Below are 21,872 nucleotides of genomic sequence, written 5' to 3'. Positions count from 1 at the left end.
TTCTAGTAGGTGGGGCTTGCCGACTCGCGCGCGGCCGTATATAGGCGCGCTCTGAGGAAGGAGCGTGTCCTGGGATCCTAGCCAAGCTCCCGACCCGGGTGTCTGGGTTGGAAGCTGGAGTCTCCGCCCGCTAAGGGACCCAGGCTTCCGGTTCCTGCTGTCCCAGCCAAGCGGAAGACAGACTGGGAGGGGAGATGGGGCCCTGGAGGGGGACAGCCGGGTAACGGGGCAGGGAGGGGCCGTGAGATCACTGCATTCCTAATCTATGAGCCAGCTCGTCCAAGCCCGGACGCCTGGGTCATGAAGGGCCTAGGGCCAGGCTTTCTGGGTCTTGAAGGAGGAAGAAGCTGAGGGCCCAGACTCCTGGGTCTCTAGGAAAGAATGGGGCTGGAGGCCTGGTCTCCTGGGTCCTGGGGAGGAGGGCATCCGGGGGTTCTTACTGCTAGATTCTGTAAAGGAGGGAGCTGGGGCCCCAACTCTTGGGTCCAGGGGTTGGAGGGGCAGAGGACTCAGAATTCTGGATCCGAAGGAGCTCGGGTGGGGAACCCGAACACTTATGTTCGTGTTAAGGTACGAGCTTGAGACCAGGAATAGTCTAAGGGAGGAAGGGCCTGAGGGTCCGACTCTTGGACATAAGGAAGGAGAGCTCGGACTCCTGAGTCGTAGGGAGGAGGGAAATGGGAGTCCAGACTCCTCTGCTCTGAGTGAGAGGAATCGGAATTTGGACTTTTCTAACCTAAATGAGGAGGAGGCTGTAGGGCCGGGCTCCTTGGTTCTAAATTTAGAGGGTACTGGGAGATCGGGATTCTGGGATCCCCAGGATGTGGGCGGGGCAAATCTCAGCCACTCCAGCTGTTTTTCTACCGCCCACTCCGCGGAACTACAATTCCCTTGCATCTGTGCCGCGGGTGCGCTTTACGTCACTTCCTGTTCCGCAGCTCTTTCCGCGCGCGCGCAGGGCACTGTGGGCCTCATCGCGGGCCACCGCAACCCCGCCCACTTCACCTCTCACCCCCATGCTGTCCCCGCGCGACGGAGGCGACGCGCGGACTACGCCTCCCGGCGTGCGTCGCGCACACCTCTGCCCATGTGCCCCGTTGACTGCTGGGAAACTGAGTCCGGAGCCTTCCCACTAGCCTTCACGGCACCGTGCTCGGTACTTGAAGTCCCGGCAAGCTCGGCGGCGTTTTAGCTCCGCCCCTCGCCTCCCTCCGCTCGCGAGCCCCCCCAGCCCGCCCCGCCCCGCGCCGGGGCCGGAGCCGCAGCCCGAGCGGCGGGGTAAGATGGCGGCGGAGGTCCGGGCCGCGGGGCTCAGGCCTATCGGGGTGGGCGGGGCGGAGTCGGGTCGCTAGTTGTCCCCGAGTCCTCCGCACACGCCGCGGGGCCTGGAGGGCTTAACGGGGCGGCCTCGGACCGGGCAGCGGCGGCGGAACCTGGCGCCGAGAGGGGGGCCTTCTCCAGGCCCCAGGACGCGTCTGTGGGTGCCGGGGGCATCTACGGGGCATCCCCGTGAGGACTGGGGACGTCCACAGGGCCTGGACCGAGACTGGAGCCTGCCCTCCATCATATGGCTGGCCTGGGTCATTTCTGTAGGCACTGTTGATCGTCTTTATGGACTGACCGGAGGCTAGGGTCTGTTTAGAGGGTTCTGGGGCCATCTTGAGATCTTGAGATATGTCCCAGGGGTGAAGGAGGTCTGCAAGAACTGAGGAATATCTGCAGAGCCATCTGTAGCGCCTGGGGTATGTCTCTTAGGTCTGGGAAGTATCTGCATAGGCTGACCTGAGGATGCAGCTCACCTATATGGGTCTGGGGCCATTTAGCGGGCCTGGAGAAACTATCCAGGGCTAGGAAGTCTTTTAGGGCCACGCAGAGGGGTGGGATGTACCCACCAAAGGAGGGAGGCAAATATCGAGATGTTCTGAGAGGCCTGGATGGGTCTCCAACGTCTGGGGAGTGTCCAATCTGGGTGACAGGAGGCTGGGGGCAGTTAGAAGGACCTGGAACCATCTAGGTGGCTTTGAGTGTGACTGCAAGAATGCAATCTCTATGCCTGGAGCAAATTCGAATGCCTTTTGGGGCCCGATAATCGCATGGAGAATGAGACAAAGAATATTGGAAAATTTGCCCAGCTCAAATGTACTAGCACTTTAGAATGTAATTCAAATGAAAAATGTTTGAAAATGCTGCGATGCCCTGGGGCTACGGAGAGAGGATTAGTCCACGTTAGTCTGGGAAAGTCTCTAAGATCATGTAGTGTCATGTTTTTCAAACTCTTTTGACCTTGATCTACAATAAGAAATACATTTTTCATTGAGACCCAGTACATGCCCACATACGTATTTAACTAATGCCCAAGTCCCATTAATTAACATTTCCAATGACTACTTGTGATGTACTGTGAAGAATTTTCTGTTGTGTTCGATTTACTTTTTATAACAAGCTATTTGTGAAGCACTATACTGCTATCAGACTCTGTAGTTTGGGAAACACTGGTCTAGAGGGCCCTAACAATGGCTGCAGAGCCTTCTCATGTTGAAAAGATCTAAGGAGCCTTGGGTGTGTCTGCAAAGCCTGGGGCACGTCTACATGGGCAAGGGAGCATCTTCCTATGCCACAGAGGGTTGAGGATCTGAGTGTCTGAAGTCAGCAGATCTTGATCAAGCTTCTGTTACGTGACAGTCACTGTTCCACGTTAGCATAGGCTTCCCCCGGAGGTGCTGAAGGGCGGCTTCAGGGCTGGGAACTGTCCATAGGGTCTTATCAGGGCGGGACATGTCAATGGGGGTTAGGGAAGGAGGTGCAGGCTCTTAGAGAGCTGGGAGGCTGCATGTGGGAGCTTTGGCATGTGTTGAAAATCTGTGGTTGGGGGAGACCAGGACCCAGGTCTTTTCTTTGCAGATATGCAGCTGGGCGCATAGGGGAGACAAATGTAGGGGAAACCTGGGCCTTAAAGGCTAAAAATGATAATTATTGGTACTCCGTATTGAGCATTTGGGCTGTGCTAACTGTGTGGCAGAAGTTAGTCTCCTTTCAATTCCACAGCCTTTCTCAGAGGTAAATTCTCCCATTGAGCCCATTTACAAATCAGCACAAGAAGTTGGAGGTTAGGGGTTTTGAAACTTTCTAGGAACTTGGAGACTGTATTGTTTTTAGAGTAGCAGATTTGGTGGTCGCAGGGAAGCCTACAGCCAAAATATATTTTCTGAAGCGCCAGTCAAGACACTCACCAGTCTGAAGGATGATCTTTCAAGTTCAGTATAATCTGAGAATTTCTGTGACATTGCAAAGCTTCAGCCCTCTTTCCATACAGTGGGCAGATAGGCAATAGGCAGGTGCCCCTATGGGGTCTGGTGGGACAGCATCCCTTTCTGGAATTAGTGCTTTCCTTTTAAAAGTGGCATACTGGTTTTGTAGATCACACTCTCACAGTTCCATCTTATATTAGGTATGTAAATACATTTTTTTGGCCCCTCACCATCAAGGAAAATTGATGCTTTAGAAAGTTGTGTCATGTTTGAGGCACACCCAGCACCCTGGCACATACCTCAGTTTGGGGAAGGTGGGTTTATGAGGCTGTGGAATACACTATTTGAAATCACAGTTCAACAGAAAGAAATCTTGGCATTGAGCTGGCTCCCATGAGGGTGGGCAGTGAGGTCTTAAAGGAAGCTGTGAGAACTGGGGAGAGGAGAGTTGAAGTAGAAGGCCTCCCTTCCACAGAGGAGGCAGCTGAAATCCAGACAAGGGAAGAGAGTTGCTCCAGTCCCTTGGGTGTCTGCGCTGGGGTTGGTACTGGCCCAAGGCCTGGGATGAGGTGGGGGAGGGGAGGGATGCTGAGGAGGATGCTGATGGGCAATGCTGGACGCCCTTCCTGTTCATTCCCTGCTTGCACCGCCTTCTGCTACCACTCCGTCCCCACCCCCAGCCTCCACTCCAAACTCTCGCTCCCTCGACCACCAGGTGACCATGGAGGAAGAAGATGAGTCTCGAGGGAAGACAGAGGAGTCGGGCGAGGATCGGGGCGATGGTCCGCCCGACAGAGACCCCACGCTTTCTCCTTCTGCCTTTATCCTGGTGAGGCTGCCAGACATCTGGGGCTGAGGGAGGGAGGGGCTGGGAGTCCAGACACCTAGGGCTGAGGGTATGGCGGGGCTGGGAGTCCAGACTCCAGGGCTGGCCTCCTGGGCCCTGGAGGGGAGGAGGGGCTGGGGGCCTGGACTCTTGGCTCCTCTGAAGGGTTTGAGTCTGGTTGTAGGGGTGTCTGGAATGGCCGTCTCTCAGGAGCAGAGCTCGTGGCCATTGCACGAGTGCCCTGACAGTCCTTTCTTTCCGCCCCCTTCGCCCTCCACCTTTTCCTCAGCGGGCCATTCAGCAGGCCGTGGGAAGTTCCCTGCAGGGGGATCTGCCGAATGATAAAGGTATGATGAATTCTGATCCCCTTAGCCCCCTACCCCATCTCTGCGTTCTTTATCCTGATTTCATTCATGTACACTTTTCTGAGGGCTCCTGGGTGCCACCCTTGTGCTGGCACGGAGAGCCAAAGGTGGGTCAGACCCTGCGGCTGCCTTAGGGGGGTTCACAGTCTGGTGGAGGGGAGACACAGTCACAGCACAGAGGTAGCCTGTGAGAGGGCAGGGGGCCAGCCAAGCTAGCATGGAGGGGGATGGAGTCCTGGAAGGCTTCCTAGAGAGGGTGACAGGTGAACTGGGTCTCTGAGGATGTACTGGAGTTGTCTGGTAAAGAAAACAGCCTGATAGGCAGAGGCAATGGCAGGCACACAGCACGGGCGTGTTGCAGGCCTGAGTCGTGGATTTTAGGGGCTGGTGGGCACGGGGAGGCAGGAGAGGTCCGTGGGACTGTGTCACAGCAAGGCTGAAATGCCAAGCTGACTTGTCTGGACTTCATCCTGCGGGCAGCTAGGAGGCCAGATGGGTGAGAGTTGGAGCCTCAGAAGGGTGCCGGGGAAGTCCTTCTGGGATCCTTGTTGGGAGGTGGTGGACGGAAGCCTGGAGAGCAGGCAGGAGCTGGGTTCCCTGTCTCGAGCTAGGGCAGGCTCCTCTTTCCTCTGCTCCTCAAGGTCTCTGCATCTAGTCCCTTGTCTCCAATCCCCCGTGCAAATCTCTCTCCAGATGGCTCTCGGTGTCATGGCCTTCGATGGAGGCGCTGCCAGAGCCCACGGTCCGAGCCCCGTTCCCAGGAATCCGGGGGGACTGACACGGCTACTGTGAGTAAGAAGAGGGGGCTGGGGGCCAAGACTCATGGGGCTGGAGGAGGGAGGGCATTGGGGCCTGGATGCCTGAGACGGAGAGATGGGGTGGGGACCCAGACTCCTGGGGCTGGGCTGCTGATCGAGGGCAGTGATGGAGGGTCTGGGGCCTGATCCTTGGGGGCCAGGCCTTGGGCCCTGGAGGCCGCCAGGATGAGGGAATTGGTTAGATCCCCGCATTTTCTTGGGGTCTCAGATGCCTGGATTCTTGAGTTGTTAGGGGCTGGGGAAATGGGATTCGTGGGGCCCCACGTGAGCAGGGACAGGGCAGAACCCCTCCTGGCCTATTCCAGGTGTTGGACATGGCCACGGACAGCTTTCTCGCGGGGCTGGTGAGCGTCCTGGATCCCCCAGATACCTGGGTCCCCAGCCACTTGGACCTGCGGCCTGGCGAGTGAGTAGCTGGGCAGCCGGATTGGGAGAGGCCCCGACGTGGGAGCTGGAGGCGCCCCTGAGGCTCACTCACCCCTTCCACCTTGCAGAAGCGAGGACATGCTGGAGCTGGTGGCCGAGGTCCGGATCGGGGACAGGGATCCGATCCCTCTGCCTGTGCCCAGCCTGCTGCCCCGTCTCAGGGCCTGGAGGACGGGCAAAACGGGTACGTGGTGCCGGCGCTGTGCGGGAGTCAGCTACTGTTGGTAGGAATGGTAGTGATGATCGTGTTATTTAGACAAAAGCTTTATTTTACCATTTTTTCCTATCAGACTGAGTAAAGGTTGTACGTAGATACAGACGTACATGAAGTAAAAACGGATACGATAGCTAGCACGTGTGGCACCCAGGGTAGGTGCATTGGGAATTCATCTCCCCAGGAAGGGGGCTCTTAGCATCTCTATCTTCCAGAGGAGAAGGCTGTAAGAGGGAAGCCACTTGCTCAAAGTGGCACAGCCAGAGGCTCTGTGGTTGTCCTGGGCCCTGAGCCCCAAGCCCGGGTCCGTCTGAGTGTAAAACCCAAGTGTTTGACTTCTGCCATGTGCAGCTTCCTGTGAGTCTGCTCCCCAACCCTGCACGCCGTGAGTAGGTGCAGGTGTAAGGCTGTGAGCAGTGCAGAGCAGAGGTTCTTGAAGTGGAGCAGAATCACCAGGAGGACTTGTTAATCCACAGGTCGCTGGCCCCACCCCCTGGGGTTTCCCATTCAGCAGGTCTGGGGTGGGGCCTGGGAATTTGCATTTCTAACCAGTTCCTTGGTGGTGGTGCTGCTGCTGGCCCCCTGGGGCCCTGATGAGATCCCCAGGTTTAGACTTCCCAGACAGTGCCTGGCACAAAATAGGTGGTCAATAAATGCGTGTTGACTGAATGAGCAAACTCCTATTTTATAAACGGGGAAACTGAGGCAGACAGAGGTTGAGTTTCTGGCCAGCAGTCGTGTCGCAGGTGAGGCTGGAGCCTGGGATCCGGATTGGGAGGTGGCTCCCGAGCTGCCCTCTCCACCCGCTCTTTCCCTGGCACTGTCCCCATGGCCGTACTGGTGTCCTCACCACGGCAGGCTCCTTGCAGTTACATGTGGTTGAGAGAGTGGTCTCTGGACTCTTACGTGTGTGTCTGAGTCCTGGCCTGGCCACCCGCCCGAGGTGCAACCGCGGTCAGTTGTCTCCACGTGTGTGACTTATGGCCCTGGGACTGTGTAGTGCTTAGCAGGCAGGGTCTCAGGAGGGCGGACGAGGCGACGTCAGAAAGCACGATGCCTGGCCCGTAGGAGGGAGTGAGCAGTGGTTGTCACTGTCACTGGTCAGTGATGTCTCTGAGTCCTGAGCACAGGTGGCCCCTGGGATGGGGCTTGTCACAGAGTGAAGAGCATGGGGTGAGGACTCAGGCAGTCAGGGCTCGGCCACTTCCTGGCTCTGGGAAGGGAATTTCACCTTTTCAGCCTCACCTTATTCCTTCTGGAAAACAGGATAAATTCCTGCAAAGGCAGCTGGTGCAGTTGGCCGGAGCTCGGCCTCGTGGACGGTGTCTCCCGCCCCAGCCTGTGCCTCCTGTGGTCACGTCGCTGCTGTCGTTGGTCAGGGTGGTCTTGGGCTGCAGGCCGGTGGACGTCTCGGGATATGGGAGTGCAGGCTCGGGGGCTACACTGAGCGAGTTTGCACCCTGACTTTCCCCCCTGTGTGTCCTTGGGGAAGATACTGCAGCTCTCTGTGCCTCAGTTTCCTCCCGTGCCCCAAGGGTCACAGTACCTACAGTGGGAAGCTGTTAGGAGCATCCTAGGAGTTGACACAGTAAAGCACGGGGAGCAGGCCTGCTGTGAAGCCAGTGCTGAGTGGGGGGGCAGTGGCGGGGTGCTGTCCTGCCTGCGGTCCCCTCCGCTGGGGGACAGGGAGGAGGGATGTGTGCCTGACCGGGGTTCTGTCTCCTCTGTTCCTTTGCAGTTTCTCCACAGTCTCACTCTTCTCGACCCCCTTGTGCCCGCCACCTCCTCACCTTGGGGACCGGAGACGGGGGCCCCGCCCCACCCCCTGCCCCCTCCTCTGCGTCCTCCTCGCCTTCCCCTTCCCCCTCATCATCCTCCCCTTCCCCTCCTCCCCTCCACCCCCCCAGCACCCCCTGCCCCGCCTGCTCCCCGATTTGACATCTATGACCCCTTCCACCCCACCGACGAGGCCTATTCCCCACCACCCGCTCCGGAGCAGAAGTACGACCCCTTCGAGCCCACTGGCTCCAACCCCAGCTCCTCAGCCGGGACCCCCTCACCTGAGGAAGAAGAGGAGGAGGAGGAGGAGGAGGAAGAGGAGGAGGAGGAAGAGGAAGAGGAGGAGGAAGGCCTGTCCCAGAGCATCAGCCGCATCTCAGAGACCCTAGCGGGCATCTACGATGACAACAGCCTGAGCCAGGACTTCCCAGGTGACGACAGCCCCCGCCCGGACCCCCAGCCCCCGCAGCCGACTCCAGCCCCCGGAACACCACCCCAGGCGGACTCCACCCGGGCCGAAGGAGCCACCCGCCGGCGCGTCTTTGTGGTGGGGACCGAGGCGGAGGCCTGTCGGGAAGGCAAGGTCTCGGTGGAGGTGGTGACGGCCGGCGGGGCCGCCCTCCCGCCGCCGCTGCTGCCCCCCGGCGACTCAGAGATTGAGGAGGGCGAGATCGTCCAGCCCGAGGAGGAGCCCAGGGTGGCGCTCTCCCTCTTCCGGGCCCGGGCCGCCCGACCTCCTCCCGCGGCCGCCTCGCTGCCCAGCCCCGCCGCCGCCGCCGCCGCGCTGGGCCCCCGAGGGCGACGACTTCCTGTCTCTGCACGCCGAGTCTGACGGCGAGGGCGCCCTGCAGGTGGACCTCGGGAGCCGGCCCGCGCCGCCCGACGCCGACACGCGCTGGGGCGGCCTGGACCTGCGCCGCAAGATCCTGACGCAGCGGCGGGAGCGCTACCGCCAGCGCCGCCCTCGCCGCCGCCGCCGCCGCCGGGCCGCCCACCGCAAAGAAGTCGCGGCGGAGCGCAGCGAGCGGCGGCGAGCCCAAGGAAACGCCTGCGTCTTCGGCCGGCGCGGCAGCCGCGCCGCCGGCGCCCGCCTCCCCTGGGACTCCAAGAAGCACCGCTCCCGGGACCGCAAGCCCGGCTCGCCGCGCCTCGTCGTCTGCCCGCCGCCGTTCGGCGCTCGCGCTCGCTCCGCCCGCCGCGCCGCTTCGCGCAGCACCGACCCGCCGCTGGGCGGCCGCCCTTCGCGCGTTCGGGAGAAGCGGCGCCGGCGGCGCGCTGCCTCCCGCCCCGCCACCTCGTCGTCGTCGTCCTCGAGGCGCGAGCGGCACCGCGGCAAGCACCGGGACGGCGGCGGCAGCAAGAAGAAGAAGAAGCGGTCGCGGTCCCGGGGCGAGAAGCGGTCTGGGGACGGCGAGAAGGCCGCGGCGCCCGGGCAGCCGCCCCCCGGCTCCGCCGCCCCAGGCGGGGAGCGGGACAGCCGCCGCCGCGGGGCCGTGCCGCCCTCCATCCAGGACCTCACGGACCACGACCTCTTTGCCATCAAGCGGACCATCACCGTGGGCCGGCCGGACAAGTGCGACCCGCGAGGCGCCTCCCCGGCCCCCGCCTCGTCGCCCAAGCGCGAGGTCCTGTATGACTCGGAGGGACTGAGCGCCGAGGAGCGGGGCGGCAAGAGCGGCGAGAAGGACCGGCGCCGCTCCGGGGCCGCCGCCGCCTCGTCTTCCTCCCGGGAGAAGGGCTCGCGGCGGAAGGCGCTGGATGGAGGGGAGCGGGACAGGGACAGAGACAGGGACAGGGACAGGTCATCCAAGAAGGCCCGGCCGCCCAAGGAGTCGGCCGCCTCCTCAGGGCCCCCGCCGAAGCCGGCGGTCAGCAGCGGCTCGGGCTCCTCGTCCTCGTCATCGTCCTCCTCCTCCCGGAAGGTGAAGCTGCAGTCCAAGGTGGCCGTGCTGATCCGCGAGGGCGTCAGCAGCACCACGCCGGCCAAGGAGGCCGCGTCCGCCGGCCTGGGCTCCATCGGAGTCAAGTTCAGCCGCGACCGCGAGAGCCGCTCCCCCTTCCTCAAGCCCGATGAGCGCGCCCCTGCTGAAGTGGCCAGAGCAGCTCCGGGCAGCACGAAGCCCAAAAAGACCAAGGTCAAGGCCAAGGCTGGGGCCAAGAAAGCCAAGGGGACCAAGGGAAAGACCAAGCCATCCAAGACCAGGAAGAAGATCCGCAGCGGGGGTGGCAGCGGGGGCAGCGGGGGCCCGGTGACGCTCAAGAAGTCCAAGGCCGATAGCTGCAGCCAGGCGGCGGGAGCCAAGGGGGCCGAGGAGACTTCCTGGTCCGGGGAGGAGCGGGCAGCCAAGGCCCCCAGCACCCCGCCCCCCAAGGTAGCCCCTCCACCCCCTGCTCTCACGCCGGACTCACAGACCGTGGATAGCAGCTGTAAGACACCTGAGGTCTCCTTCCTGCCTGAAGAGGCCACGGAGGAGCCTGGGGTCCGAGGTGGGGCAGAGGAGGAGGAGGAGGAAGAAGAGGAGGAGGAGGAGGAAGAGGAGGAGGAGGAGGAGCAGCAGCCTGCTACCACCACGGCCACCAGCACGGCTGCAGCCGCCCCAAGCGCTGCCCCCAGCGCCGGGTCCACAGCCGGCGACTCGGGGGCCGAGGACGGGCCGGCCACCCGCGTCTCCCAGCTGCCCACACTGCCCCCGCCCATGCCCTGGAACCTGCCTGCTGGTGTGGACTGCACCACCAGTGGCGTCCTGGCCTGTGAGTGTCCCCAGGGGCGGGGTGGGGTGGTCGGGGGGAGGCCAGGGCAGGCTGGGGCAGACAGAAAGGATGGGGGAAGGCGAGGTCATATGGAGACACACTTGGAGGCGGTGGGGATGCCTTGGAAATGGTGGGTGTATAGTAACCCAGGCTGGGAGGGCTGCAGGTGGGTGAGGGCTGGTCAGGGTCTGTCCGGGAGGCTTCTAGATGTTTGGGGCAATGGAAGAGAGCAGGGCAGATGGGACCAGGGGGTGGCCCGCTCAGCACAGACTGGAGAAGTGGGATGTGTCTTGGGGGTCCTCATAGAGGTGGACCAGGATAGGCTTGATGGAAGGACCGGAAAGGATGGGGTCAGCAGAGAGTGGTGTCCCTTAGGGGATGGCAGTAGCCTTTGCCAGACCACAGAGGTGGCGAGAGGCTAGGATGGGCCACAGGGGGCTCAGGAGACAGAATCCCACTTCTGCCACCACCTCGTCACTGAGTGCCCCGGCCATGTCCCCCCGACACACCTTGAGTCCCAAGAACATGTGGAGTGTGGGGTGGTTCAGTGGCCGAGGCCCCTTTGCCCAGTTCTGAACCTGAGCCCTCATGGCCCGTCCAGAGGCCCAGGGAGGGAGAGGGCGGCAGGTGGCGAGGTGAGGTTCACCGTCGCCTCTCGTGTCCGCTGCCGATCTCCCTGTCGTCACCTCTCCACCTCCCACAGTGACTGCACTTCTCTTCAAGATGGAAGAAGCCAACCTGGCGAGCCGAGCAAAGGCCCAGGAGCTGATCCAGGCCACCAACCAGGTGAGCTCCCCTGGGGCAGAGTCCCCACAGCCCTTTCTCTTGTCCCCTGCCTCGGGTTAGGAGAGGAACTACAACTCCCAGCAGGCCTTGGGGCAAGGTATTGGCCCGAAGAGGAGCCTGTTGCCCCTGGGACTGTTGGGAACTCAGGGTGGGAATAAGAGGGCTACATGCTCTCTCTTCCCTTCCACCTCCCTTTGTTCATCCTCCCTCCAACCTCTTCCCACAGATCCTCAGCCACAGGAAGCCACCCTCCAGTCTGGGGGTGACCCCAGCTCCTGTGCCCACCTCTCTGGGTCTGCCCCCTGGCCCTTCCAGCTACCTGCTCCCTGGCAGCCTCCCTCTGGGGGGCTGTGGCTCTACCCCTCCCACCCCCACTGGGCTGGCTGCAGCGTCTGACAAGAGAGAGGGCAGCAGCAGCTCCGAGGGACGTGGGGACACAGACAAGGTGAGCTAGGCTTGTGAGAGGTGGGCTGATGGTGACAGTTGTGCAGAGAACAGGAACAGATACTGAGATGCAGGGGCCCAAGGAGAATGGCAGAGACTGATGCCAGCAGGTGGGAACTTAGATAGAACTGAAGTTGTTAAATTTTAAGGAGCTGAACTCTCTCTCAGATGAATGAATGGGGAATGGGTGCTGGGCAGATTTTCAAAAAAGTATATGTGCATATATATGTATATATAGAGAGAAATCCAGATATAACACCTTCTTCCTTACACACGTACCCACTACAGTCTACCCCTTGGTTACCAATATCTATCTATCTTCCTCTCTCCCTCTCTCTCTTCCCATTTTTTTATGTAAGGGGGAGGGTGGTTTACAGAAGAAAAATCGAGCATCTGTTCCTAGACCAAGGGAGGAGGAATGGGTGCTGGGCAGACACAAACAGGTTTTTATCCAGCTACGTTGGCTCCTACTCCTGGGCCTCGGGGCTGTTTCCTTTTTGTTGTGTCTGGATGCTTTTCGTTATGGTCCAGCAGGCTCTCGCCAGATGTTGGTGCTGCCCACCGCTTACACATCTCATGTGCGGTGCCAGGGGGAGAGCAGAAGAAACCCCATGTGGGGGCCCAGCTCGGATGGTCACTTGTCTGTGACCATGTGCCATGGGCTGCAGGACAGGGGCAGTACGGACCCTGTGACCAGCAGCGGGTCCCTTGCTCTGCCAGGGAGGCTGTGCTAGTCTGTTCTCCCACCATTGCCCTCCCTTGCCACATCTGAGATGGAGGTGGGGAACAGCTCCCTTCTCTTGGCTACTCCTCTTTATTTTTTTAAGTGAGGTTTTTTTTTTTTTTGGGAGGAAGATCGGCCCTGAGCGAACACCCATGCCGATCCTCCTCTTTTTGCTGAGGAAGACTGGCCCTGGGCTAACATCCGTGCCCATCTTCCTCCACTTTATATAGGATACCGCCACAGCATGGCCTGACAAGCGGTGCCTCGGTGCACGCCCGGGATCCAAACCCGGGCCGCCAGCAGCAGAGTGCGCGCACTTAACTGCTACGCCACGGGGCCGGCCCCAGCCACGTGTGTTTAGAAACCCACTTCCTGTCGGGCTGGGGAGGCCGGAGGGTGCCCTGCAGGTGGCCTGTGGCTCTCCTAGCTCCTCCGTAGCTCATCCGACAGTTTGCATTCTTGTTGTCATCTTGTCCGAGGTATCGGCCCTGAAGTCTGGGGTGTCGGGCCCTTGCCAGGCCTCACTTTACTGCTCCCATCTTCCTCCAGCCCTGGGGCAGTAGGGAGCAGTTGCCTGGCTTGGGAGAGTGACCTCCTGGGTTAATTCTCAGGGGGACCATCCCCTGTGTTTGCGGGGAGTCCACGACAGATGGCCGGCTCTGGTCGGGGTTTGGTCTCCCTCTGGAGAGTTCCTAGGGCTCCACTTTCATGAAGATCTGACCTGAGCCAGGGGTGCAGCTCTTCTACCCCAGCAGGCTTGGGGGTCTCCCTGCTGCTCTGTGTCCCGTCCCCTCCTCTGCTCCCCACCGCCATCACCCTCAGAACAGCCACAGCTGCACTGGATTGGCTCCTTGCTGTGGCCACCATGTGTGTTGCCTCATTGCTTCCCATTTTACAAGCAAGCTGCTCAAGGGTTCAGTCCCTCCTCCCAGCCTTGGAGTGGCAGACTGCAACCTGAACTCTGAACCTGCCAGCCGCCCAGGGCTCAAGTCCCACCCCCTGTCCTGTGCTCCTAGCCAGTCTCAGCCCCCAGTGCCCCTCGGCCCCGCTGTCCACTCAGGAGTCAGGGCAGTGTCATAAAAACCCCCTCTGAGACTTATCCCTCCCCCGCTGAACAGCCTGGCCACGCTTTGCTGCTGCGATCAGAACGAGCCGCGTAGTCGGATTAAGACAGTCCTAATTGTTTGGCTAATGTCTGTCTCCCCACCAGACCGTGAACTTTGTCAGGGCAGGGGCCACGTGTCCTTGTCGTGGCCGCCTGGGACGGCCCAGGGTCCAGCTAGAGGAGATGCTCAGTGACATTCAGAGGCCCGGGCCTGGCCTGTAGTCCAGGGTGACTGTAGCGAGGGAGCACAGGGCAGACCGTAGGCAGGACTTCCATGTCCAGGAGCAGCTGGATGGTCAAGGAGGCCGAGGGTCCCGCAGGAACTCATCTGGCCTCTGCTGTCTCCCCTTCCCACCCTGTCACCACCGCCGCCAGTATCTGAAGAAGCTGCACACGCAGGAGCGGGCGGTGGAGGAGGTCAAGCTGGCCATCAAGCCGTACTATCAGAAGAAGGACATCACCAAGGAGGAGTACAAGGACATCCTGAGGAAGGCTGTCCACAAGGTGGGGCCCGGGGGACAGACGCACAGAGGCGGGGGAGGACGCGATGGAGAGACGCGCGTGTGCAGGCAGCTGTCCGCACGTGGGGAGACGGGCGGGGGGTCAGTCTGGAAGGTGAGGGTGACAGGATTTCCTCACGCGCACCTGGGCCTGTTCTGCTGGCGTCGGGGGCGCCACTCCCATCCGAGTCCCCGCTGCGCTCAGCAGTCCCGGGGGGCCCCCGGGGGCCCGGCGGTGACTGCAGCTGCCCCTCGCTCCCCAGATCTGCCACAGCAAAAGTGGGGAGATCAACCCGGTCAAGGTGAGCAACCTGGTGCGGGCCTACGTCCAGCGCTACCGCTACTTCCGCAAGCACGGCCGCAAGCCAGGGGACCCCCCGGGGCCCCCCCGGCCGCCCAAGGAGCCGGGGCCCACGGACAAGGGTGGCCCGGGCCTGCCCCTGCCCCCTCTCTGAGACCCCCAGCCACCCCTCCCCTCCTGCGCCTCTTGGGAATTCTGGACGTATTTATGGCTCCGCCTCCCCACTTCCCTCCCCCGTCAGTGGGGTGATGGGGGAAGGTTGCTGCCGGGAAGAGGAGAGCCCCCTGCCCTGCCCGGCCCGTGCCCAGCTCCATTGTCCCCGAGCCTGTCCCCGTCGCCCCTCCTCTCTGTTCGTGCCCCTCCCCCAGTTTCATTAAAGATTTCATGAAATGTTACTCCCCAAGCCCCATGATTTTAGCCCTTTCTTTTCAGAGACCTGTTTGGGAAAGGGTTGGGGAGGGACACGCAGGGGGCTTGGCCCAAGTCTGAGGGTGGTTAGCAGGGAGACCAGACTGTGTGACTCGGGGCCGGTGCATGCCCCTCTCTGGGCCTCGGTTGGCTCCTCATCTATAAAGTGGGCCTTGTGAGGATCCAGACAGAGCCAGGCAGGGAAGCACTTAGCACCACACCCGGTACGCGGTGAGCTGCTGACAGGAAGCAGTGGTGATGGGAGGTGGGGTCCCAGGCCCCCCTGGTCACTGTCTTCTGAGCCCAGAGGTCAGGGCACCTGGGTGCTATTTGTTTGCCTTGGAATTGCCCCAGAAACTGGATCTTTGTTTCCCATTGAGTTGGATTCCCTTTGTCCCAGTCCTGTGAGGCTGGGGTGCTCTAACCCACTCTCCTGAGATGGAGAGGGAAACTGAGGCATAGAGCAGCAAGGGCCACACGGTGAGTCAGGGCTGTGCTGGCCTCCCTCGGTCCCCATTCCCCAGAACCCAGGCACGGTGAGGGAGGTGCTGGTGGCCGGGCTCCAGGGCGGTGCAGAGTTCCTTTACAACTGCCCGTTCCAGCCCCAGGCAGAGGAGAGCCCATGCCAGGAGGAGGACTTGCCTGACATCACCCAGCAGGAGGTGGGAGGGGACCCAAGGTCCCGGACAAACAGGATGATCCAGGAGAAAGGCTCTCTGCTCACTGGACATTGGCCCAAACTGTTTCTAGGCGAGATGAGGGTTCCAGATTCAGTCCCGGGGCCTCCCTCGGAGAGCAGCCACCCTGGAGTCAGACCTGGATTCTGACCTGTCTTGTGTTTCCTACTTGGTGACCTTTGCTCCCCTCCAAGCCGTGTCTTGGTCTGTAAAATGGGGTTGACTGTCATCTCGTCACCAGGTCCCTGATAAGAGGCAAGGTGTCAGCTGCCCACTGCACAGTGCCTGGCCCTCATGCAGTGAGCACCTGGGTTGGGAGTGGCCTGCACAGATGGGTAAACTGAGGCACTCAGAAGGAATAACGCCCACCTTGGGTCAGGGCTGGCCTGGGGACACTTAACACCAGACACACAAGTGGTGATCGTGGCAAGAGCCAGTTTATTGGTTGAGGTTGGGGTGAGGGGCCTGCACCCAGGAGGAGCAAGGGCTCAGGCTTCCCCAGTGACCTAGAGATCCATGTCCTCGACCAGGTCCTGGAGGTAGGCTTTGTACTGGTCCGAGGTGAGGGAGAGTGGGTGGCTGTTAGAAATGTGCAGGTCCACAGTGTTCTCCATTGAGGAGGCACCCCCTATCCGCGCCATTTCTAGCAGGGCCCTGAGGCACGTGGGAACAACCTGCAGGAGGCAGGGGAGGAACACAAGTCAGGGGAAACACCCAATAGAGTCCACTGTTGGTGGGGGGTGGGGGGAAATGCACTACAACTCCCAGCAGCCCCACTGTAGCCCAGGATGAACCATTAGTCCCAGGGCTGCTGGAAGTGGTAGTTTTTCCCATATTCACACCCATAGGAGGCCAAAGAAGGTTCCTAGGGCTGAGGCTGCTGGGAGGTTCCCAGGAGCTAGGGCTGAGCAGTGTGGTCAGAAGGACTCCTGGGAGCTGTAGTTCCTCACAGAGGCTGCTAGGACTTGTAGTCACTGACTTCCCCATGGTTTCAAGAGCTCAAAACAGGATGGTGGGGGTGAAGCCATGGGAGGGACACCCAGAAGCTTCTGGGGATGAGGAACTGGTGGTTACAGAGACTCTTGGAAGTTGCAGTTTCTACAGGGGCTTCTGGGAGTTGTAGTTCCTGGGAACAGCCTCCTCCCCATTGTGAGATCCACCCCTCAGCTCCTGGAGCCCAGAGCTGCAGCACCTTGACCATCACCAGCCTCTTGGTCCACGGTTCATCCTGGGGCCAGGACTCCCCCATGCAGAACCAGAGGGTGTAGCGTGGCGAGCGTCCACTTCCTCCAATGAAGGCAATCAGATCTGGGGGGCCCAGGAGCCTAGTCAAGGATGGGAAGAAGACCCTCTGCCTGCCCCTCCCCCCCAACCTGACTAACACCCTCACCTTCTCCCCTGACCTAAAGCCCGACATACCTCTACCACCACGACCAAGGGGCTGCTGATTTGGGGAAAGTGCCTGCAGTTCTGGCACAAAGTTAAATGTTCCTCTTCCCTCCCTCCCATCGGGGTGGGGCTAGAAGATCTGCCCCCTCACCCCCACGCCCCCAAAGCCTCAGCATTTGGGATGGGGAAACGGGCCCGGGAAGGGGAGTCAACTCCCCCAAGGATGCTCCACCCCACCAAAGCCTCAGCATTTGGGATGGGGAAACGGGCCCAGGAAGGGGAGTCAACTCCCCCAAGGATGCTCCATGATTCTGGAGTACAAGGTGGGTGGCAGTTACCACCTTGCACCCTCTAAGGCCCCGCTGTCCGCTCTGTAGCCATGAGCCACCGTGGCTGTTTAAATTTAAATGATAACTAATTAAAGTCAAGTAAGACTTGGGGCCGGCCTGGTGGCGTAGCGGTTAAGTGCACACGCTCCGCTTCGGCAGCCCGGGGATCGGATCCCGGGCCTGCACCGTCACACCGCTTGTCAGGCCATGCTGTGGCGGCGTCCCACATGAAGTGGAGGAAGATGGGCACGGATGTTAGCCCAGGGCCAGTCTTCCTCAGCAAAAAAAGAGGAGGATTGGCAACAGATGTTAGCTCAGGGCTGATCTTCCTCACAAATAAATAAATAAATAAATAAAATCAAGTAAGACTTAAAACTTACTTCCTCAGTTTTAACTCACCTCATCTAAGTAGTCAACAGCCGCATGTGGCTAGGGGACACCATACTGGACAGTGCAAATACAGAGCACTGCCAGCATTGCCGAAAGTTCTATTGGACAGCAAAGCCATAAAGGACTTCTCTCTCCTGTCTGTCTACCCACCAGAATAACTGGTAATTATGACTTCGACTATGGCAGCTAGGTCCCTGTGCACCTCTGTACCCTGAGCCCTGTGTCTCCCACCAGCTCAGAGCAGGTTTTCAGGGAGAGAGGAGACCGTGTTCAGACCTGACAGGCTCAGAGCAGTCAGACCTTTGCCCTAGGTTAAACCGCAGGCAGAGCAGTAGGGTCTGAATCCAATCCCCAACCTCCTGACCCCAGAGTTCTTAACCACCACGGTCCACTCTTTGCACAGCAGAGCTAAGGCTCCTCCTCACTTACCTGCCACGAAGGGCCCCAGGTCGAACACACTTCCTTCGTGGTCCTTGGGGACCTCGCCTTCGGACCTGTGACAACTGGGAAGGAGCTCCTCGCCCATGGCCCAGTGTGCGTGGCAGTGCCCCAGCCTCTGGGCCCAGAGCTGCTGCCCTGCCCTCCACAGAGCCAGCCCCCCGCCCAGGCTGCTCAGTACACGCCTCACAAAGGTCCTGGCACCCCCATCTGTCAGGTACGCCTGGGGGTCTGGCAGTCTTATTGGCTGCCCAGGCAGTGTCCCGTCCACTGCTTCTGACGCCACCAGCCGCAGGACCCCTGGGCAGAAGACAGTCTGCTGGAAGACCTGGCGGCCCCGGTAGAAGGCGGTCACCTCGAACTCCCACGCTGAGCAGCGGCGGCAGCAGCGATGTGAAGGGGAAGAGAGATTGAGAGAGTGTAAGGGGGGCCCGCTGCCCCAGCCCCTCCCACCCACAGCTGGCACGCACCTTCCTCGGCCACCAGCAGCTGCCTCAGTGGGTTTTCAGGGGGTTCCGAGTTTGGGCATGGAGCAAGAATGTCTAAGTTGGGGTTCAGCAAGAGCTGAGGGGGGTGCTCAGGGGCCATAGCCAGGCTTGAGGGTCCCTCATCTGGGACTGGGGCTAAGGTCATGTCACTCAGCAACTCCTCCACAATGTCTTCCTGGAGAGAAAAAACGAAAGGATCCCAGGGGCCGGCCTGGTAACATAGTGGTTAAGTTTGCATGCTCCGCTTCTGGTGGCCCAGGGTTCGCGGGTTTGGATCCCGGGCGTGGACCTATGCACCGCTCATCAAGCCACCCTGTGGCGGCGTCCCATATAAAGTAGAGGAAGACGGGCACGGCTGTTAGCCCAGGGCCAGTCTTCCTCAGCAAGAAAAGAGGAGGATAGGCAACAGATGTTAGCTCAGGGCCAATCTTCCTCACAAAAAAAAAAAAAGGGGGATCTGGGCATTTCCACAGCCTTTTCTGGAGACTTCACATGGACCAGGCCTGTGCTCAGTAATGTGGGAACCCAGAGAAGTAACTTTGCCCTCAAGGGGCTTCCGGTCTGGGGGAGAGACAGCCATGGGCATAGATGGCAAAATATTTGCTTGGATATATGCTGGGCGCTGTGCTGGCCAGAGGTGAGCAGCCAGTTCCAGCCCAAGGACCTGGCTCCATGCAAGCACGACCTGGGCAGAGAACGCTGGGCAGAATTTCAGAGGGGACCCTCCGGCACAGACACTGGCAAGATCAAGGATAAGGAGGTAAATTCCCAAGAGGCTGAGGGTACCCTGCACAGCGAAGGAAGCTATGAAATCCTGGAAAGGTGTGTTAGGGCCTTGAATGCCTGGTGAAAACTCTTGAATTTTCTCCTGAAGACGCTGGGAAGCCATGGGACGGCTGTGAGCAGGGGAGAGACAGTGTCAGCTCTGGGTCTGGTGGGCGACAGACTGCAGGGGAGAGAATGGAGGCTGGGGTGATGGTCCAGGGGAGAAGAGGAGGCCTGAACAGGCCCGTAGGGACGCCGAGAGGGGTTGGGGCAGAGACTGAGGGCAGGAGGGTTGGGGCGCATTCTTACAGGGGTATCAGAGGTACTCCATCGGCCATCAGTGTCTGGAGAGGCGTCCGGCTCAGGAAGGTCCCTAAATGCTGTCGAGAAAGGTGGTGAGCACACTAGGGGTGCCAGAGACTCCTGAAATCCCATCCCTCCATGCAGAGCCCCGCTTCCAGCACACCTGGGCTCACAAACTCATAGACCTTGTGCGGGTCGTGGGGGTCCTTGCTCCGGTCGTCGACTAAACGCAACACTTCCTTCCGGTTCAAGGCGGACCGGAAATTCCTCTTCCAGGTCGGCAGGTCGGGCTTATCCTTCCCAGGAGTGTAGGCACGGCTGGCCTCGGCCCAGGCCTGGGGGACCAGAGGCACCAGGATAGTGGGGAGGATGATTTAGACGTCGCCCCAGGCGTCCTATCCCTGCCTCCTCTCCTCCTGAGACCACCCGCTAACTTGGCAAGGTTCCATCCCCAAACTTGGATTCTTTGTGCCCCAAGTCCTCCTACCTCCAGGTTTCAGAAACCTTTGCACTTTTTTTTTTTCTTGTGGTGAGGAAGATTAGCCCTGAGCTAACATCTGTTGCCAATCCTCTTTTTTTTTTGCTGAGGAAGATTGGCCCCGGGCTAACATCTGTGCCTATCTTCCTCTATATATGGGAGGCCGCCACAGCATGGCTTGACAAGCGGTGCATCGGTGCGCACCCAGGATCTGAACCTGCGACCCCGGGGCCACGGAAATGGAGCGCGGGAACTTAACCACAACGCCACCGGGACCCAAACCTTTGCTTTCTAAGCTGGGCTTCTAGGTCCTTCTGGGTGTCTAACTCTGCCACCAACTTGCCCCAGGACATCCTCAGTAATAACCCTGCCCCCTCGCGCTCTAACTCGGTTTACCATTACAGGTGTATCCTAATTTGGAGATAACCTCAGCTTCCAGGCAGAGTTTGGCCTCTCATGTTCCAAAACCCGCCCCCTCCTCATTCTACAACCAAGAGCCCCGCCCCCAGCGAGCCCTGAACCCCCAGGATGCATTTCCTTCACGTTCTAACCTCGCTTTCCCAGTTCTACTCCCGGAACCTGGCCGCCCCACTCTGCCCGCCAATCCTACAACCCCGTCCCCTCCCGTTCTAACTCCACCCACCTCCACCGGCCCGCATTCGCACGGGCCCGCCCCCCGAGTGCTAACCCCGCCCTCTCGGGCCGCCCCCTCGGAGTTCACCGCGCCAGGGCGCAGCTCCAAGTTTCCTGTGTGCCGGCGCGCACGCACCTGGAAGATGCCGAAGTCCTTCTGCTGGGCATCTTGTCGCAAGCCGTGCTTCCAAGGGATGCGGAAGCGCGTGCGGTTCTCGTCCAGCCAGGCCACGCCCTCCAGCTTTCCCTGGTCTAGCTGCGACACCAGCCAGGGCAGGATCCGCGGCTTTTGGGTTCCCATGGTCCAGCCTGCGCGCAGAGGGCAGTTCCTGGGCGCGGGCCGCCTCCCAGGCCCACCCGGCCCATAAGTGCCGCACTCAGACCTCCCTCTCACGGGGCCACGGCGCAGGTCCCGCACCTCTATTTTCCCGGGGTACAAACAGGAGACTTTCTCCTCCCATCCTCCATAGAGGTTCCCCAACTCAAGGAGAACTCTTTTCCAAATCCATTTTAGACCCCCCTCCGTTCCCCAAGCTCAATTCGGCCAGTGTAGACGCTTCGCTCTTCCATTGTAAATCGATCCCTCCCCTACATCTCCCAATGCAGGGACCCCCAGGGACCCCCACTTCCCAGGTAGAGCCTTCCCTCCAGTTATTTCAGTGCAGGCGCTACTCAAGTGTAGACCTCTACCTCTCGCACTTATTCTAGTGTAAACTCCTTCCACTCACCCATTTCCACCGTAGACCCTCCATCCACAATTCCCCCCAACTAGATAGCCTCCCTCCTCCAGGGGAGGCCCCGACGTTCGAGTGGCCTCCCATTAGCAGATTCCACCCTTCTCTCCCCTAGATCCCCCAGTGTAGAACCCCCCCCCGCGACACCTCCCCCCCCCGCTACTTTTTCTAAGTTTTTTTTACAGCCGACCTCCAGCGCTGGCCATCGCTTCACTTTTTTCTTTCCCTGCTTTCCTTTCCACTATCAGTACACACAGCCCCTCTCGCCACTATCAGGGCAGGCCCATCCTTCCTCGGGTTCTTCACTCCCGGGCGCCACCCACTCCCCGGCTTTTCCGTGTTACCGACGTAGAAGGTTGGGGCGTGCAGGAGGCTAGGACCTACCGCCAACTTTGGGCTTCGGTAACTCTCGAACTCCAGCTGCACACTCCACTTCCCGTCAGCTGAGCTTTAGAGCGGTGGGGCTTTCTTTTCTATCGATTTCTTGAAATAAAAACAACTTTATTGTCATTCGAGTGAAAGATGCCAGAGCCAAAGGGGCAGCCCCATGAGC

At 60.3% G+C, this 21,872-nt stretch overlaps 2 protein-coding genes across 3 annotated transcripts; one reads left to right on the top strand and one right to left on the bottom strand.

Moving 5' to 3' along the window:
• The first annotated feature begins 290 nt into the window (after positions 1–290).
• SCAF1 (SR-related CTD associated factor 1) lies at positions 291–14,682 on the top strand. The gene is given in 15 exon segments (XM_087421348.1): positions 291–570; positions 3,964–4,077; positions 4,364–4,421; positions 5,133–5,227; positions 5,563–5,663; positions 5,752–5,867; positions 7,636–7,786; positions 7,788–8,432; positions 8,434–8,640; positions 8,642–8,766; positions 8,769–10,427; positions 11,131–11,213; positions 11,440–11,658; positions 13,862–13,990; positions 14,250–14,682. Coding segments are annotated over 15 exon segments (4,083 nt in total). The 5' UTR covers positions 291–381; the 3' UTR covers positions 14,442–14,682.
• Positions 14,683–15,787: 1,105 nt separating this feature from the next.
• On the bottom strand, positions 15,788–21,668 carry IRF3 (interferon regulatory factor 3). Of its 2 annotated transcripts, XM_087421349.1 has the most exons (8): positions 21,510–21,665; positions 20,722–20,894; positions 19,638–19,809; positions 19,481–19,551; positions 18,389–18,581; positions 17,910–18,287; positions 16,565–16,680; positions 15,788–16,046 (listed from the first exon to the last, which is right to left on the bottom strand). In XM_087421349.1, the coding sequence occupies exons 1-8, from the start codon at positions 21,523–21,525 to the stop codon at positions 15,879–15,881; spliced, it is 1,287 nt and encodes a 428-aa protein (XP_087277475.1). In that variant the 5' UTR covers positions 21,526–21,665; the 3' UTR covers positions 15,788–15,878. The 2 variants fall into 2 exon arrangements, with proteins under 2 accessions (XP_087277475.1, XP_087277476.1); XM_087421350.1 differs by lacking the exon at positions 16,565–16,680 and having other exon boundaries at positions 21,510–21,668.
• Positions 21,669–21,872: the final 204 nt, after the last annotated feature.

This window comes from Ceratotherium simum, chromosome 33 (genome assembly GCF_057802395.1).
Source record: "Ceratotherium simum simum isolate JZ-2026a chromosome 33, ASM5780239v1, whole genome shotgun sequence".
NCBI lineage: Eukaryota > Metazoa > Chordata > Mammalia > Perissodactyla > Rhinocerotidae > Ceratotherium > Ceratotherium simum.
This window is presented reverse-complemented; position numbering and strand designations above follow the sequence as displayed.

Coding starts and splice junctions, on each gene's coding strand:
- IRF3 (XM_087421349.1), bottom strand. Junction 19,810..20,721: donor AGGACTTCGGCATCTTCCAG/GTGCGTGCGCGC, acceptor CTGGTCCCCCAG/GCCTGGGCCGAGGCCAGCCG. Junction 16,047..16,564: donor AGAGGCTGGTGATGGTCAAG/GTGCTGCAGCTC, acceptor TGCCTCCTGCAG/GTTGTTCCCACGTGCCTCAG.